Raw genomic sequence first — 16604 nt, 5'->3', positions numbered from 1 at the left:
CCATAAACACTTCCTGGAAAGAGAGCCCTATTTAGGCTTTCTTTATTGCAAGTTCTGTTTAATTAAGATTTCCGTATCCCCTGCTATGTTAATAGCTTGCTAGACCCTGCAAGAGCCTCCGGTATGTGATTAAAGTTCAATTTAGAGATTGAGATACAATTATTTCAGATAAATTAAATCTGTTTGAAAGTGAAACCAGTTTTTTTTTTTTTCACGCAGGCTCTGTCAATCATAGCCAGGGGAGGTGTGGCTAGGGCTGCATAAACAGAAACAAAGTGATTTAACTCCTAAATGACAGTGAATTGAGCAGTGAAATTGCAGGGGAATGATCTATACACGAAAACTGCTTTATTTAGGTGACTATAGTGGTCCTTTAAGGCTCTGATGTGGAGGTTGTTACTGCTAGTAGTGGTGTGGGGTAAGACTGTTTTGGTGTGTGTGGGTGTGTTTTCGAGCGGCTCTGGATATTAGGAGTGTTTTTAGAGGAGTTTGTTTCCCCCCACTCCCTCTCCCCTCCCCCCCCCTCTCCCCCCCCTCCCCCCCCTCCCCCCCAACCTCCTGAAACATTTTGTAGTCCAGGAAAGTTAAGCTTCCTGGTAAACTGGAAGGGGTAAAGTAGCACGTGGATTACATCTCTTGTGAGTGAAGGTCACGGTGAGCTCTCCTTCTGATCTGGTGCTCCTGAATGGCTCAAAGTACTAGTTGGGTAATATGGCTGCAGAAGTATCGTTGCCCTGACTGCGTACTGCACTCATCCATGATGCAGACCACATGCCCTTTGGTTACTGAGAAAGTGTTTAGCGGTTTTAAATAATAAGTAAATAAAAAAGATAAAAATTTCTGTCTGTTGCATGCGTAGCTTGAGTTTCCAAGAATATTTTTTTATATTATCCATAATGTAAAGTATATACATCCTCTCTGCAAACACACAGTCATTGCTAACGGGTCCCACCGGCATGCTTTATAATAGGCCCTTGCAAACACTCATTAAATTCTGTACTTCAGACTCTTGAAAAACATTTTTTTATAAGAATGTGTTCGGTGTGTGTGTTTTGAGGAGGTTGTATTGAACTCCACCCTGTGATGATGCGACACAGCTTTTTTTTTATTGTGTAAACAAGGCCAATGTTTACTCATCATACACGCACAAGTTGTTTAGTTTTTTGTGTGTGTTTTTTATTTCATTGACGTTGTGTTTCGTGTGTGTGTGTGTGTGTGTGTAGCACAGAAACATTATACTTCTGTTTAAACTAAACCAGCATATAAAATACTTTGTATTTACAGATTAACTATTACGACGTTTAAAGACTCCTTGAACTATGACCTTTAATTGACCTGCAATGTTTTTATAGATGGAAATATAAAGCAGAATTTAAGGCACGCACCAATCTGACATGTTTATTTTAGTTATATCTCTAACACAAAGTTGAGCCAAGTACTGTAAAATGACTCCATAAGTGTGACTTGTACATATAGATTCCATAAGAATGATGGAATTTGTAGACAAAACAGGCTTCATACTTCTAACCATAGTAAAAAAAACAAAAAGGGGTGAGGGGTAATAATTTCCATTCGTAACCACTATCAAATGAAACCTGATTAGAGAAATTATATATATATATATATTATCATCTGGATGGGACATGCTTTCTCTGCCGAAATATGCTGGGGAGAAGAGCGGAGACAGGCGGCAGCATTGAGGGAGCACTGGTGTTCTTCCAGTTCCTCACTGATCCCTCCATCCCTGATGTGATGCCGGGGGCCACTAAACAGTGCGCGAGGGAGCTGTGACGAACTAGAAGATTGCACAAGCCTTTGTATTCCAGGGAGAGGACCCACACCAGCTCTCCAAAAGCTAGGGAGGGTGGATGGGCCTAACAAAATAAAACCACAAGAAATAAAATGAATTTCTGACTGTGTGCAAGAATATGGAAATGTGTGAGTGTGCCTGTCCGTTTATTTGTTTGTGTCTGTCAGCGAGAATGTCCATCAATGTGTGTGTGTCTGTTGGTGAGTGTCTGTCAGTGAGTATGTTTCAAATCAATGAGATTCTATATCTGTCATTGATAGTGTGTCAGTGTGTCAGTCAGTGTGTATGTATGAGTCTGTCAGTGAATGTGTGTGTGTGTTTCAAATCTTTAAGAGTATGTGTCTGTCACTCAGTGTCATTGTGTCAGTCAGTGAGTTTGTTTCAAAACAGTGAAATCACCTGTCACTGAGAGTGTTTCTGTTGGTGTGTATGTGTGGGTCTGTAATTGAGTGTGTCTGTCAGTGAGTGTGTCTTTCGGTGTGTATATGTGTTTGTGTATAAGTCAGTGTGTATGTATGTGAGGGGCAGTGTATGTGCACCCTGCAATCAAATGCCAATGTACATACAAACACATTCAAACACAAATACTAAACACAAGTACACCAATGCTTGTAAATAGCAACAGTACTTACAAACATACAACAGCGTTCAAATGCCAACTCTACACACAAATACATACATACATTCAAACACACAAAACATGCTTAAATTCATCACCAGCTATTTTGTTTTTCTTTGCATTAAGAAATGTTTATTCATAAAAATTATAATGCACTTTATCAACAAATACCATAGTGAGTTTTTACATGTGTTGAATTAGCCTTACAACAAGAGGGATAGAATGGTTGGGAACTGGGGTTGTAGTTAATGGTGGGGTGCAAAATTGTGTTCTGCCATAACCTCCAGAGCTCCTGCAACTAACCGCTTTAGAAACCACCTTTCATCTCTTAAACGGCGACTAATCAGGCCACAAAGGCCGGCAAATGAAGGGGGACACGAAGCAGAGCAGCAAGGTGCCTCTCAAGCGACAAAACGAGAGGCACCTCTCGGACAAGTGTCTGAGGCCTACTCGACAGGAGGGCGCGGGAGAGACAGTCCCTCTCCCCCCACCACAACCAACTACCCCTGTGAAGAAGGGTCCATGTCCCCCCCCCCTCTGGACCGGCGGGGGTCATCCCGGTCCAGCAGCCCACGGAGAACACTCACCTCTGGGATATCCGTAAAAGCACCTCTGACCAAACAGCCCCACGAGGCCAAGCCAAGATGGCCGACGGCAGTGCCGCCAACCTGCCTCAGACAGCCGACGAATGGGCAGCGGCCTTCCAGGCTAGGTTCAACGCCGTGTGCATGAAATTCTGGGAGCAGTTGGAGAAGAGGAGCTGGCCTCCCGCTTCGAGGCCAGCTACAACAGCAGCACGGCACCGCACTCCCTATCACATGGGGCCGAGGTGCCCGATTAAAGCATCCACAATGAGGCCCACCCGGAGACTTACTCTGCTGCAAAAACCGGGGCACCGGCGAACAGCGTGGTATCGGAGACGCAAACATCACCAGACACCCAAGCCTAGAGCTCTGCCAGCAAGCTGCAACAAGAGACATGCAGTTCCCCTGGTGTGGGACCGGGAGGTAACAGCTCACCTACGGCACAGCAGTGACAATCAACCAAGCTGGGGAGCCCACAAGGAGGACCGACACTTGGCGCAGACCAGCTGGAGGATGAAAGGAGTCACCAGACCTGGCTATCAAACAGACTATCTATTGAAGCACATTAACGGCATTGGATGAGGGGATGCAACTGCCCGCGTTCCAGCTAACAGCTTGCTCACAGTGTGGGACTTACCTGGCAAGAACAACAACCGTACCTTCTCTTCTAATTTGATTTGTTTATTTAATGTGTGCACTGTTTGCCCATGCGCTGTTTGCCCATGCGCTGTTTGCCCATGCGCTGTTTGCCCATGCGCTGTTTGCCCATGCGCTGTTTGCCCATGCGCTGTTTGCCCATGCGCTTTTTGCCCATGCGCTTTTTGCCCATGCGCTTTTTGCCCATATGCTGTTTGCCCATACGTTTGTCTATATGCTATGTGCCTAAGCACAATCTGCCTGCTAGGGCTGCAGCCTCTATGCTGCAGAGCCACCTTCTGGCCCACACCTATATGGGTTACTTGCTGTGTAGTAGTCAAAAATGCCGTGGTCTCCCATAAATCTTGTACCCTAGCTTTGTACATGCCTCAATAATCTTGCCTATTAACCGTGTATCTACGCTAATGCATCATCTACGTTGACATCATTGCTTATTTATGCTGTCGTGGAATTAATATGTGCACTATTTGCCTATGCACTATTTGCCCTTACGCTGTTCGCCCATACACAATTTGTCTATACACTATGTGTCTAAGCACAATCTGCCTACTGAGGCTGCAGCCTCTATGCCGCTAAACCCCTTGCTGGCCCACACCTATATGGGTTACTCGCTGTGTAGTGGACAAAAATGCTATAGTCTCCCATAAATCTTTGTACATGCCTCAGTAATCTTGCTTATTAACCATGTATCTACGCTAACGCATATTAAGCGATGTTCTTACCGTTACTTGCTATTATACTTTTTAAAAAACTGTGCCGCTTTTTCATGCCATGAACATCATTGCTTATTTATGCTGTTGTGGCATTGCAAACCTTTGTGTTATCATGTGCACAGAAAAAATTAAGAATTAAAAAAAAATAAAAAATTGTGTTCTGCCCCTTGTGACTGAAGCTCTGGTTACATCAGTGGTTCTACACTAATTTCAACATGAGAGATTAAAATGCTAACTGCAATACTTGCTGCTTAAACTGCTTCTAGACATTCTCCTCAAATGTATGTTTTCCTGTGGTCACCTGCAAAGGGGCATAGTGGAAGGGGGGGGGGGGGGCTCAATCCAGAAGGGGTTGGCTTAACACAATATAACTGAATCCCCAAGATAGGTGATTTTAGGTAGCCTATGTAAAACAGTACTTATTTTTTTTTTTAATGTATTTGTGTGTGTGCGCGCGCTGTTCTTATTCTGTATATTAAAAAAAAAAAAAATAAGTATTCAAGGAGACATGAAAAATGTGACTGTTCTAACATAGTCTGTGTAATTCTAAGATAAGGACCTGATTATATCATGTTGTAGTAGGGATTTCACTTGTTCATGTGAATTTAGCACCTCCCCTGTGTCATCCAAGATCTGTTTTAACTCATTCACCACCAAGGTGGTAGGAAGACATTTGTATCATGACAAACCTGGAAAGTCATCTGACATAAGGGGGTTAAACTGTTTTTTTTTAATGTATTATTTGTTACAATGTCTGATAAGTATAGATGCACACGTGTGTGATTACTATTCTCCCACGTTACAGGTAAAACTTCCTGTACAAGGTGCAGTCCTAACCAATACAGGGCTGTAATGGAATCCGTGTAAACCTGCTCTCGATTGCACTCTATCCATAATGACTGGCTTCTTTATGTGTAGTTATCAGGGAGTGGCGTAGATTAAACGATTCAATAAAGGAATGTAAACTTCTGTTAGAGGCATTGGCATTGTTATAAAACCAAATAACCTGCTTCTTGGGTGAGTTTTATAGACCCCAAGAGTGCTTATAAAACTGGGCTGTTAACTCGTAAATAAAGGACAGCCTAGAGCTGCTCTGTTGAGGCTAAACACGAGGCCAGCTTAGGCGAGGAGCAAAATGGTTTATATTAACTAACAGTTCAAAGACGCAAGTTTATTTACAAATCTTTAAATAGATTGTCATGTTTGCAGTATCCCAGTCGTTTTTCCTAATCAAATTGCTCTCTGTAACCGGCCTGGCTCAAATAGTAATCAAAGTATGATCTGTGAGTTGTCCTACTGATATTTTTCATAGTCCTAAATTTATGGATCAGCACAAGGTTGAAAATTAGTATCTTATGCAATTCAAACATTAATATATTTTTGGTTCTGTTTGTTTCAAAATGGTAAGTCCCTAATGGTCTTATAATTGTGTGTATGTAGTTTTACGTATAACTGAGAAATTATACATTTTGGCCAATCATATAGCTTTGCATTATATTACCCACTATCTAATAAATGGTTATTTATAAAGTGTTTGCCAAGCAAAGGATCCCCGCCCTCAAGCTAAAATATCGTTTAATATTAAACCAATTGCGTTACTATCTAAACTTTTTCTTTTTTGCCTTATTGATTATTTTATTCTGAAAGGAACACTATTGCATTAAGAATACAAACATAACATATATTCCTAACGCTATAGTGCCGTAGAAAGATTTCATTACCTTTTCTCTCTTGCCGCCCTTGGTGAGCTCATCAAGATTTAAGATCTCAGCCAATTCAATGCTTCCCCTTTGGTAGAATTGTGCACATGTGCAGCAAAAATGACACACTGCACCAATCAGAATCCACTCGTAGAGATGCTTGCATAGATTGCAAGACTAAAATATGGAAGGGCCTCTAGTGGCCGTCTGAGTGATGGCACCTAGATTTGTTATTAGGGAATGCTGTAAAAATTGCCTTTTCTCTGAAGAGGCAGCATTTACAATTGAATAGATTGCGAGTAATTTTTATTCTTGAATAAATATTCCATATAAGATACATTTGTATCATGCTAACTGGGTTTGAGTCTGATAATCCCATTTAGCTTTCCCTGAGACTAAAGTACAACTTCTGTATGCAAGCAAGTCTGCATGTCTCTTGAAATGCTTTGCATCCTTAATATGTCTGCTTATGCATATCTCCCAACATTAAATGGACAAAAAGGGACACTTTTATTTTAGGGGTATGACTGGTGGTGGGGACAGGGTCTGTTCTGAGAAAGTTGAGGTGATTTACTAATAACAATTTATGCAACTAAATAATTTAAAACAAGAACAATGTATCTTATTTACAGACTGATTTCTAAACACATTTATTGCAGTCACATTACTATGAATATTGCTGTGGAGCTCTGTTATACAGTAAGGCACACCAACAAAAGACAGGGAGACCAAAATAGGGACTCTCACCCATAAATAGGGACACTTGGGAGGTATGCTTATATGAAACATAGAAACATAGAATGTGACGGCAGATAAGAACCATTCGGCCCATCTGAAATATTTAATTAAAACGACACTGCCATGCACCTTATTATGAGCTCCAATTATATGTTGTTATATTTACAATAGGTGTTCATTGGTATTTGTGTGGTTAATGTTTAATAAAGTTTCCTGGTTGCATTTAATGTAAAAAAAAAATAAAAAAATAGTGTCATAATGTCATAGGCCATTAACTTGCTAATTAAACAATGCTATGCATTTATATTAGGGTGTTTTCTAAGCAGCTGTGAGTGTGCCGCAAGAACGGAGAATTAGCTGCAAGGTATTTAAAAAAAAAAAAAAAGGCACACTAATTAGATTTACCTGTTACGCTGCAAAATCTTGTATGGAACATACTATTTGTTCATGTGTTATAAGGGAGAAAACTGGAGCGTTGAAGGTCTTAAATCAATAGGGCACAAAAGGGGGTAAGCCTAGGTAAACTGTATATTATGGAGAGGAACTTACCCTATGATATAATAATCTCTAAAACGTCATTTAATATATTATTTAAAAAAAAAATTGTCACAAAGTAAAAAAGTGTGAAAAGTAAACCCAAATAAGAATGAACCTAATATAATCAATTTAATATAAAGGAAAAGTGAAAAAGAGAAGAGAAACCAATAACATATACATAGTTTTCGACCAAGTAATCATCGAATTAGAGATGAAATAAGTATAATTTCTGCTAAGTATATATGTAGGCAGAAAAATATCCGTGAACTTGTGATATTGTTCAGAATTTCAGAAAAACAAAAACGAACTGCTATTTGTTCATGTGGGCAAATCAACAACCATATTGATCTTATATTTTTTATTTATTTATCTATTTATTTGTTTTATTTTGCAGGCTTATTTACTAAAGTGAGAATTCTAAGTGAATTTTGAATTTTAGGGCAAGAGTAGGCAATATGAAAGCATTTTCTCTTGTGTTTTTTTTTTTTTTTTTTTATAAACCCCTTCCCTTGCTTTGAATGCTCAGTCAGAGTGATTGGTTGTTTTGGAAGCCAAACAGCATCACCAGGCATTTTTTGCTGCTCCAAACAATTTTCCTGTACTGTGAAGTAATGCACTGTGATTGGCTGGCTTCTGAGCCTCCCTCTTTGACAAGGTGTCAAACTACTTTTCGTTCTATTACTTATTGGTTATATTTTGACTTAACCAAGAGGAAAAAAAATTTGACTTTAAGTGGACACAACAAGGTAAATATTGGTGTCCTAAGCTTTGTGCAGTAATAAATATTATACATTCCAATCATAGTCATTTTGTTACCATAGGCGTGTATGAAAGTGAAATATGTGTTTCTTAGCATGACAAGTGTGTAATTTGTAATACCATGGATGTAAGCATGATTTTCATTTTCTTTCCACAGATTTTCATCACCGTGAATTGCTTGAGTACAGACTTTTCCTCACAGAAAGGGGTCAAAGGACTTCCCCTAATGATTCAGATTGACACCTACAGCTACAATAATCGCAGCAACAAACCAATCCATCGGGCATATTGCCAGATCAAAGTGTTCTGTGATAAAGTAAGTTAATCTGTCCTTTTGAAAAAATAGTCAGCGTATATTGCTGGGATTGTGGTTGGATTAATAATAGTTTTGAGCATAAAATATCTACAAAGGTGCAAAAACTTACTTCTGATATAAAATTGATATTTAAATGTTGCAGAGAATGATTCTAAAGCTTTCAATGAATTTAATATCTTTTACTCGGTTTCAGCCGGTGCAATCTTTGGAATTATTTGTCAAACTTGTGTCTTATTGTACAAACCAATAACAAACAAGGTGACACACAGATGCGCATATTAAGAAAACAAGTGTCAGTGGTGACAGCAATACGTTTGTGCGTATACACAATAAAATTCTGAAATGGGTTGTGATACAATGAATAACTTACTACTGTTCCTTCATGATAAAAGTTAACTTTTACAGATTAGTTTTACAGCTGCCCTGAGAGCCACAGGAATTCAACACTATAAACACTACTTACTGAAGTAATTTTCCACTGATATTTTCTCAGAAAAGAAAACACATTTTTGTCCAGGGTCAAAATCAGAAAAGGATACTTGAATGTCACCACATTTGCTCCATGACAGTCACCTCTAGACACTAATGCTGCAGTTACCACATGACGCCTCTATAAAGGCATAAAATGCTAGCCTAAATGTGTTCATTATCAGTTGTTGAAAGTATACATGCATAGACCACTAGGTCTGTCCCGGACAACAAGTGGCCCAGGACCGTTCTGCCAGTTGCTGTTCCTACAGGAGTCTGGATTAACCAGTTTAATTCTCAGATTTTACTATTAACATGACGTAAAGTCATGATTTTATTAAAGACACGGAGGCGAGTATTATGCATATCTCTTTCTTTATTACTCTCAGCAGCAAAGATAGAGAAATATAAATATATCAAAATGAAAGAAAAAACTGCATAGGCACACAGGCAACCAATCACAAAACAGAGGAAGTGACTATAAAAGGCCTGTGTCACCCACAATCCCCCTTTCTTGCGAACCGAAGACCAGGAAACATGAACCGACATCACACACCGGTAAGAACAGGAACGGCAACAAACCGAACTCCAAGCTACAAAAGAGAGAGAAATATGGTAAAATCTAAACTCCAAACTGAAACTCACCAAATAAATTCGTCAGGAGCAGTCTAGGAAACCAAACCTATAGTAGAAAAAATTACCATTAGAACCAAACCATGGAAAATTGAAACTTCTTCAGTAAATATACACAATAAATACATACAACAAACAGACTGGATTGCCACATACCTGTAAGTCCAACAGCATCTCATCCCAAACCCAACACCGGGAGGGTGGGCGGGAATAATACTCGCCTCCGTGTCTTTAATAAAATCATGATTTACGTCATGTTAATAGTAAAATCTGAGAATTTTATTAAAGACACGGAGGCTCCTATTATGCAAGTTCAAAGCTGAGCCACCATATGAGATGCAATGTGATCAATCGGTCTGGAATATAGAGTCACGAAACTCAACACTCGCCACTGGAGAACAGCCCGTAGTGTATCCTCCAAACGACAACCGCCCTCCAAGGCCCCGTATGTCATACTCTCGTGTACCAAGTGGGATGCATCAGACGACATGTCGATACCAGCCAACATAGTAGTCAGGAAACCCATCTTAACAATGTAAGAGTGGACACCAGTAGGTGGGGAGCGGTGAAAGGAAAGAACAAAGTGCACGATCCGGAAAACGTAGTGGCTGTGTAACCTCCAGGTAAGTTCCCAGACACCCCACCGGCCATAGTGTCAAAAAACGTCCTGAACGTATGGTAAAAATTTAAGCTCCAGGTGACTTAGTAAGGTGAATCCTCTACATAGATGATCTACGAAGGTTGTTGACCGACCAGGAAAAATCCCAAATCCAGGGATAGATACGGAAAAACCAGTGGTAGTCCCACGCATCAACCGGACCACACTTGTCATGATGACCTAAGGCCGGTCGATCACCCGGAATCCATGTTTCACAGAGGAGACGGGGAGTTGATCGCAGAATGGCCAAGATAATCCAAACGTCCCGAAAGGAGTCACATCATCCAATGTAGAAGGTCTTGATCCACGAAGTGTAGTCCCATTCCATCTAGAAGGGTTCCGAATGCTTGGAATCAAACATGGCAAATCATCGCCATTCTCAGTAATCGAGGGAACCATGGATGCGACCTTCACAGAGCAGCAATCAATACCAACGCCACCTAGTGCTGGGCCAAGTGCAAGAGCCCGCAAGCAGCCAAATCGAACGGAGGGAATGCATACATCCAAATATCCGGTCAGTCCAGAACGAACACGCCAATCGTGACAGTTGCTGGGTATCGCCTTCCATACGTAAAAACCTCGGTAACGAGGTGTAAAGGCAAGATGCCAATAGATCAACCTCGAACCGCTTCCACAACCGTTACAAACCGAGAAAAAACGCCATAAACTCTTGAATAAACGTGAAGTCCAAGCGAACCTAGAAGTTTCCAGGTGGAACGTGTTCAGCTGTCACCGATACCCTGAAGGCAAAAAAGCACCAGAATCAGTACGCTACGATTAGCCACGTGTGCGCCATGTGCCCCTTAGCTGGTCAATGGAACCCATCGCCGACATATAGCCCACTCAAAACATAACGTAGTCGTATGCGCGACCGGGGCAAAACCGCGAAAACAAAATGTTCCCGCCAAGATTTACAATAGTCAGAGTGCAACATCTTCTCGATTTTGGACCACTTGTCCCTGGGAGAAAAGATTCACGTCTCACAGAGGGTCCCGCTGATCCAGGTCTACCTATGAGCCAAGTCTTGAATCAGATAGATCCTGGAACCGTCGTCCAACTCCCGCCTTGCCTCATAACAGTGACCTGGACAGAGATAGGAATCCTACTGACTTGAAGGGGTAGAAAGTGAGGTGGTCCTGGAGACGTAGCCTGGATGGAAACCATTGGCAGGTCTGGCACCCTCACTAAATGCCCGACCACCAGGACCACTGTACTAAAAGTCTACATGACAAACTTCATAATGGTTTAGATCTCGGAGCCAGGAAGGAACAGGAACAATCTGATAGAGTTCCACCATGAAACCTAAGAAAAAAACTCCATCGACCGTGAGGACTACATAAAACTGGCTCCTAACCGCTCATTAATAAATGGAAACCCCGAAGCATCGTGATCGGACAGTTGACACGCAACCGTAACTGGTACCTGGACAGGGATATGACCAGGATGTCGTCCAGGTAGACATTCAGATGGGTACCTCTAGCACCTCCTGGTGGGACATTCAGAAGCCGATGAGAGACTTAACAGTAGCCCTAGCAAAAACAATCTTGAACGTTTCCTTCGCCAAGCAAAACGGGGAAAAAAAACCCGTATTCCATGTTCATAGTAACAATAACAAGATATTCTGTCAATTCCAGATGGACCAACCAAACCTACTCCTAGAAATGATCCCGGAGGCAATGGATGCCCATCAGTTGAAGTGGTGGTACCAAAAGGGAAAACAAAGAGAGGTCGGGGAAGTAGAACGGGGCGAACCCCTCCCCACCATTTATGTACCAAGGCTATACTGATCTGAAGATTGGTAACCCCAGGGTAACCCTCGAATCTTCCCTAAGGCGAGCACGTCGTGGATCTCCGTGGAGAATCACGATACCTGTCCCCCTGACAGGCAAGTGCAATGGGACCAAAATGCCAACAGGTCAAGACAGAAAAAACACTGGACGGTAGCTCCGTACCGCTCAGAGAAACTACTAAGGCAGCATCTTTAGCAGAAACTGGGCCAAACCTGTCCGCCACCCGTCCATAAGGAGGAGGGGAACATAGGGTATCCACCAGAAGGGAGTAACCACGGGGTGGCAGGGGCTTAATATATTCTCCCCCTGGATGGGGAGGAGTGGAGTCTAGAGTTCGTGGAAAACCCGCATAGGGAGTAAGGAGCTTGGCATTCTCGGAACGAGTCCCGTAAATCACGGCCAGACGGGCGGCTCCCGTCACGCCCGGTCCCACCAAAACCATTTCTAATTACTTGGGGCTTAGCAATCAACGTGAACATCTTCACTTATAAAACCCCGGTTCCATGACAAAAAGTCTGCACCTGAGCAGCCTCCCTTCAGCTTAGGGCCGGTGCGGAGATGGCCATATTCGCCAATCAGGGTGAACCTTCAAAGAATCGCCTTCTGGCGTCCGGTCGTTACGACCATAGAAAATTTGCCAATAGTGCCAACAGGTGATGCACCCGGGCGTTCATATTCACCGCCGTAGCGGAATCAAGAAGGACATAGTAGCCCCAGTAGGGGTCGCCATAGGAAGGCACCTACCATAACCACATAATCCTTCTCCTCACTCCGGTCGGTAACCGACCTCTCAGTACGGTGTCTAGCCCGTATCCACATTGGTCTTTTTAGCCCGACCAGGGGCTCTTATGCGCGGTGGGAGCACGCCATCTTTGACCGCCTCAGCGAGTCCGTCATAGCAGGCAGGATCTGCGTCAATGAGTGGGAGTTATGAGGTAATAATCCTCCGCCCTAGCCTTATGGGCCCCGGCGAGGCAGGGCAGCGGGGGAGGGGGGAGGGTCCCATACCCAGTAGAGCAGAGGTAGCCGCAGGGGCATTAAGGGAGTTGCGTCAGAAATACTGGGAAGGCGAAGACGACTCCGCACCCAGGATAAAGATAAAAATTCATGGCATGGGATACGACATATAGGAGACTATTAATGTCTGACAGTCAGCTCTGCTGCCCCTGATGAAAAATCATGAAAACGGCTCTCAGGCTCATCACCCTCAGCCATCATAGGGAGAGGGTTGTTATGTAAAACGAAAATGTATTGTCCATTAGATAAAAACAGATTTGAGAAACTGCAATAATATATAAAGGGAATACATAATATTTAAAATAAATAAAATAAATTGTCAGAAAGATCAGGTCCCTCTGGGATGTAAAACAACTAGTAGAGTAAAGGCCCATGTGATCTGGACACATTCATGCAATTCCCATCATTAAATATGGCAAAATACAAAGGCATAACAGGGAGGTAGAATGAGAAAACTGTAAATACACATTAAGAAAAAACAAAAGCATAAACCTTGCAGGACAGGGTTGAGTAACCCATAGGAGAAAAGAAACGGTTAATTAGGCATAATAATAACATTAAACAGAGTACCTGAATGGTGGAGCGCCCAGGAAAAGAAGAAACCTCAGAGGCCGACAGAGCAAGGGGAGGACGGCCGGGCAGGAGGAGAGGGAACCCAGGAAGCCTGCAGGAAGATCGCGGTAAAACCGCGATCCAAGATGGCCGCCGCACGAGGTACAGGCACCTCGGGAGAAGCAGAAAGTGCAGGGGAGGGACGCGTGTATGGTACACAAGCGGTCCGGTCCGACCCGACTGCACCCAGGGAGCCACCGTCGCGAGGAGCGGAGGCACGCAAACACCTCTCCAACCGCAGCACCCATGGCCACCCACCAGGAGGCCACCCAACGAGAAGAGGAGAGGGTAGGAGAGGGTGAGGACGGTGGGGAAAACCGACCGGCCGGCAGGGGAGAAAAATTAAGCAGGGCACACCACGCAGGCACAGGAAGGGGCAAAGGTAAGCAGAAGCCCCAGAAAAAATATAAACACATAATAAACAACCAAAGAAATTCCATAAATAACACATTAGACAGAGAGTGAACAGAGAGTACTTATCTGGTCTGAGAGCAGCAAAGAAAGAGGAGGATTGTGGGTGACACAGGCCTTTTATAGTCACTTCCTCTGTTTTGTGATTGGTTGCCTGTGTGCCTATGCAGTTTTTTCTTTCATTTTGATATATTTATATTTCTCTATCTTTGCTGCTGAGAGTAATAAAGAAAGAGATATGCATAATAGGAGCCTCCGTGTCTTTAATAAAATTGTAGTATCTCTGAAAAAATGTATTTTGGATCTCGTTGACATTCTCCCAGTGAACACCACTACCATGCTCCCTTGCCCCACTTACAAGCAAATTGCACAGCAGCCTCTAGACTATTGTCACTAGAGTTGTGCAAGGTGGAAAAATTTGGAAAGGAGAAGAGATATTATTGTTTGAATGGAGATACGTAACTGTTCTCAATATTAGAGATTTTGGTTCAGTTACTTTTGAGCATTCAGTTGCTAAAATTTAAATATTTAGGCCAGATGATCCCAGGTTTAATTCTGTATTACTTATTTATGTGTTTCGGTGACTGTCCCCTAACCATCAATCATTATAATTTTTTTTTTTATGGGTTTTTTTTTTTTTTTTTTTGGTGGTGGTGCGGACAGGACATCGAATTACAAAACAAAGAAATCTATTAGGCCATTATCCATGTTGTGTTTTTTTTTTAGTTTGGTGATACTTCCATTTGGAACTGCAAAGTCAAAACTACAAGTCGAATTCTCACCCAAACTACCTCTAAAATTATAATTTGCGCTTTCCTTTTTTCCACTTTTCTTGCTCTCTGTTCTGTCTTCATGTGCATTGGTATTCTTTCAACATTACCTTAGTTTGTTCTTCTCACAGAGTACTTTCAAAAGTGAAAATTTATTGTGAATTCAAGAGAATTTCAAATTAAAAGGGGCATTAGAGTCAACATAACCACTGGTGTCTAGACCGTGTTTACATTGATGCCTAGTAACAACTCTAAGTGCCGTCACTTAGACCGCCACTAGAGGTACTTCCTATTTCAGTGCTGCCTTGTGTGCAGGACCTACATTCAGCATCTCCGCGCTCTGCATGGATCAAAAGGAATTGGCTTAGGGAGCACAATATGAGGGAATGTTTCATGACTAAATCTGATGTTTCCAAAACGTAAGTAAATGGAAGCTTCAGTTTGTAGGACAGACATTGTGAAAGATATCACAATTGGTCTAACGCATTTCTAAAAAAGAGGAATACATTCTCTCAGATAAGTTATTCAAACTTTATCTCTGAGCTAGTGAGACAGCTGTGGTGTGTGTATATATCTATATTTATAGTATATGACCTTTCATTGACAACTCGTATAAATACCACTTATTAGTAAAATTAACATATTGATCTATGCATGTGGAGGTGAACTTACTTAGAAAAGTAGTCTTTCAAACTAGGAAAAATTTAATTGCCAATTTTACATGTGTCTCTTAGCAAACAGAAGAAGATTATAATATATCATCTCTTTCCCTACCATTTTCAAGGTTCACTTTTAATACAGCAGTACAAGAGAGCCACCTAGTGCTAAAGACAGGGTATTAAAAATATATATAAAAACAGAAGATTCGGCACCATAAAAAGCATAAGTACTCATTAGCGACACATCATGATTACTGAATGGGTGAAATTAGCTCATTAAAGCCTTTCATTGAAAACAGACAAGGCATTATTTTAAAAACTTAAAAGAAGCAGGTGGTGATTGCTTGTTTTGCTGTTCTTATCTAATTCTGATACCTAGGTTTCCAATAGACCTTATGAAATGAAAGCTGAAACCCGTGTACATACGTCTGGTGTCTGTGTGATATTTGGGGTTCTATTCAATAAACCCAAGGTTTAGCTATTTAAAACCGTAGAGCAGACTTGGTAATCGCAACTGTAAACAAATTTCATTATTTGTTCCACTTACAACACAGTTCAGTTGAAATTAATGAGACAGAACCCTCCAGTTGATTGAATGGTTATTTGTTATCTGTCTAATACAGTCTTGGATATCTCTCTAATCGCTGTAATTATTGAGCAGAATTGGATAATAATAATAATAATTGAAAGCTTGACCCATAGGATAATAAATAAAAATGGATGTATTCACACTCGAACCAGTCTAAGAGTTGGCATGTTATAATAGGTTTTTTTTTTATTAATAGAGGGAAAATGAATTTATATTAAAAATAATAATAATAATAATGTGGCATACCATTGTTTTTAAAAGCCATAATGAGAAAAGTGATAAAATGATAAAGTGATGTTTGATGTAACAAATTCCAGAAGGGCCAACATGATGTAACACATTAAAATAGACAGTGTGGTTAAATGCATCCTGTTATAATGCATTTTATACATGCACAGCATGATCACGTGTTTTGCTCAGTAACTGTATCGTTATAACGCATTTTGTGGAATATATCATGGTTTAGCATGTGTAGTAAAGACTTTGCATGATTTCACATATTTTGTGCAAGCAGATCATGATTTTGCATACTTTATACAGCATAACACAATGCTACACTTTTTT

General features: G+C 41.4%; 1 protein-coding gene across 2 annotated transcripts in view; it reads left to right on the top strand.

Moving 5' to 3' along the window:
* GRHL2 (grainyhead like transcription factor 2) overlaps positions 1-16604 on the top strand; it is a 102080-nt gene that overhangs the window by 60303 nt on the left and 25173 nt on the right. For both annotated transcript variants that reach the window (XM_063450292.1, XM_063450291.1), the window contains exon 9: positions 8275-8433. In XM_063450292.1, coding sequence (XP_063306362.1) covers positions 8275-8433 — 159 coding nt within the window. The remainder of the gene's footprint in view (positions 1-8274; positions 8434-16604) is intronic.

The sequence above is a fragment of the Pelobates fuscus genome, chromosome 4 (assembly GCF_036172605.1).
Source record: "Pelobates fuscus isolate aPelFus1 chromosome 4, aPelFus1.pri, whole genome shotgun sequence".
In the NCBI taxonomy this organism is placed as follows: domain Eukaryota; kingdom Metazoa; phylum Chordata; class Amphibia; order Anura; family Pelobatidae; genus Pelobates; species Pelobates fuscus.
The sequence above is the reverse complement of the archived record's forward strand: the minus strand, read 5'-3'. Positions and strand labels throughout refer to the sequence as shown.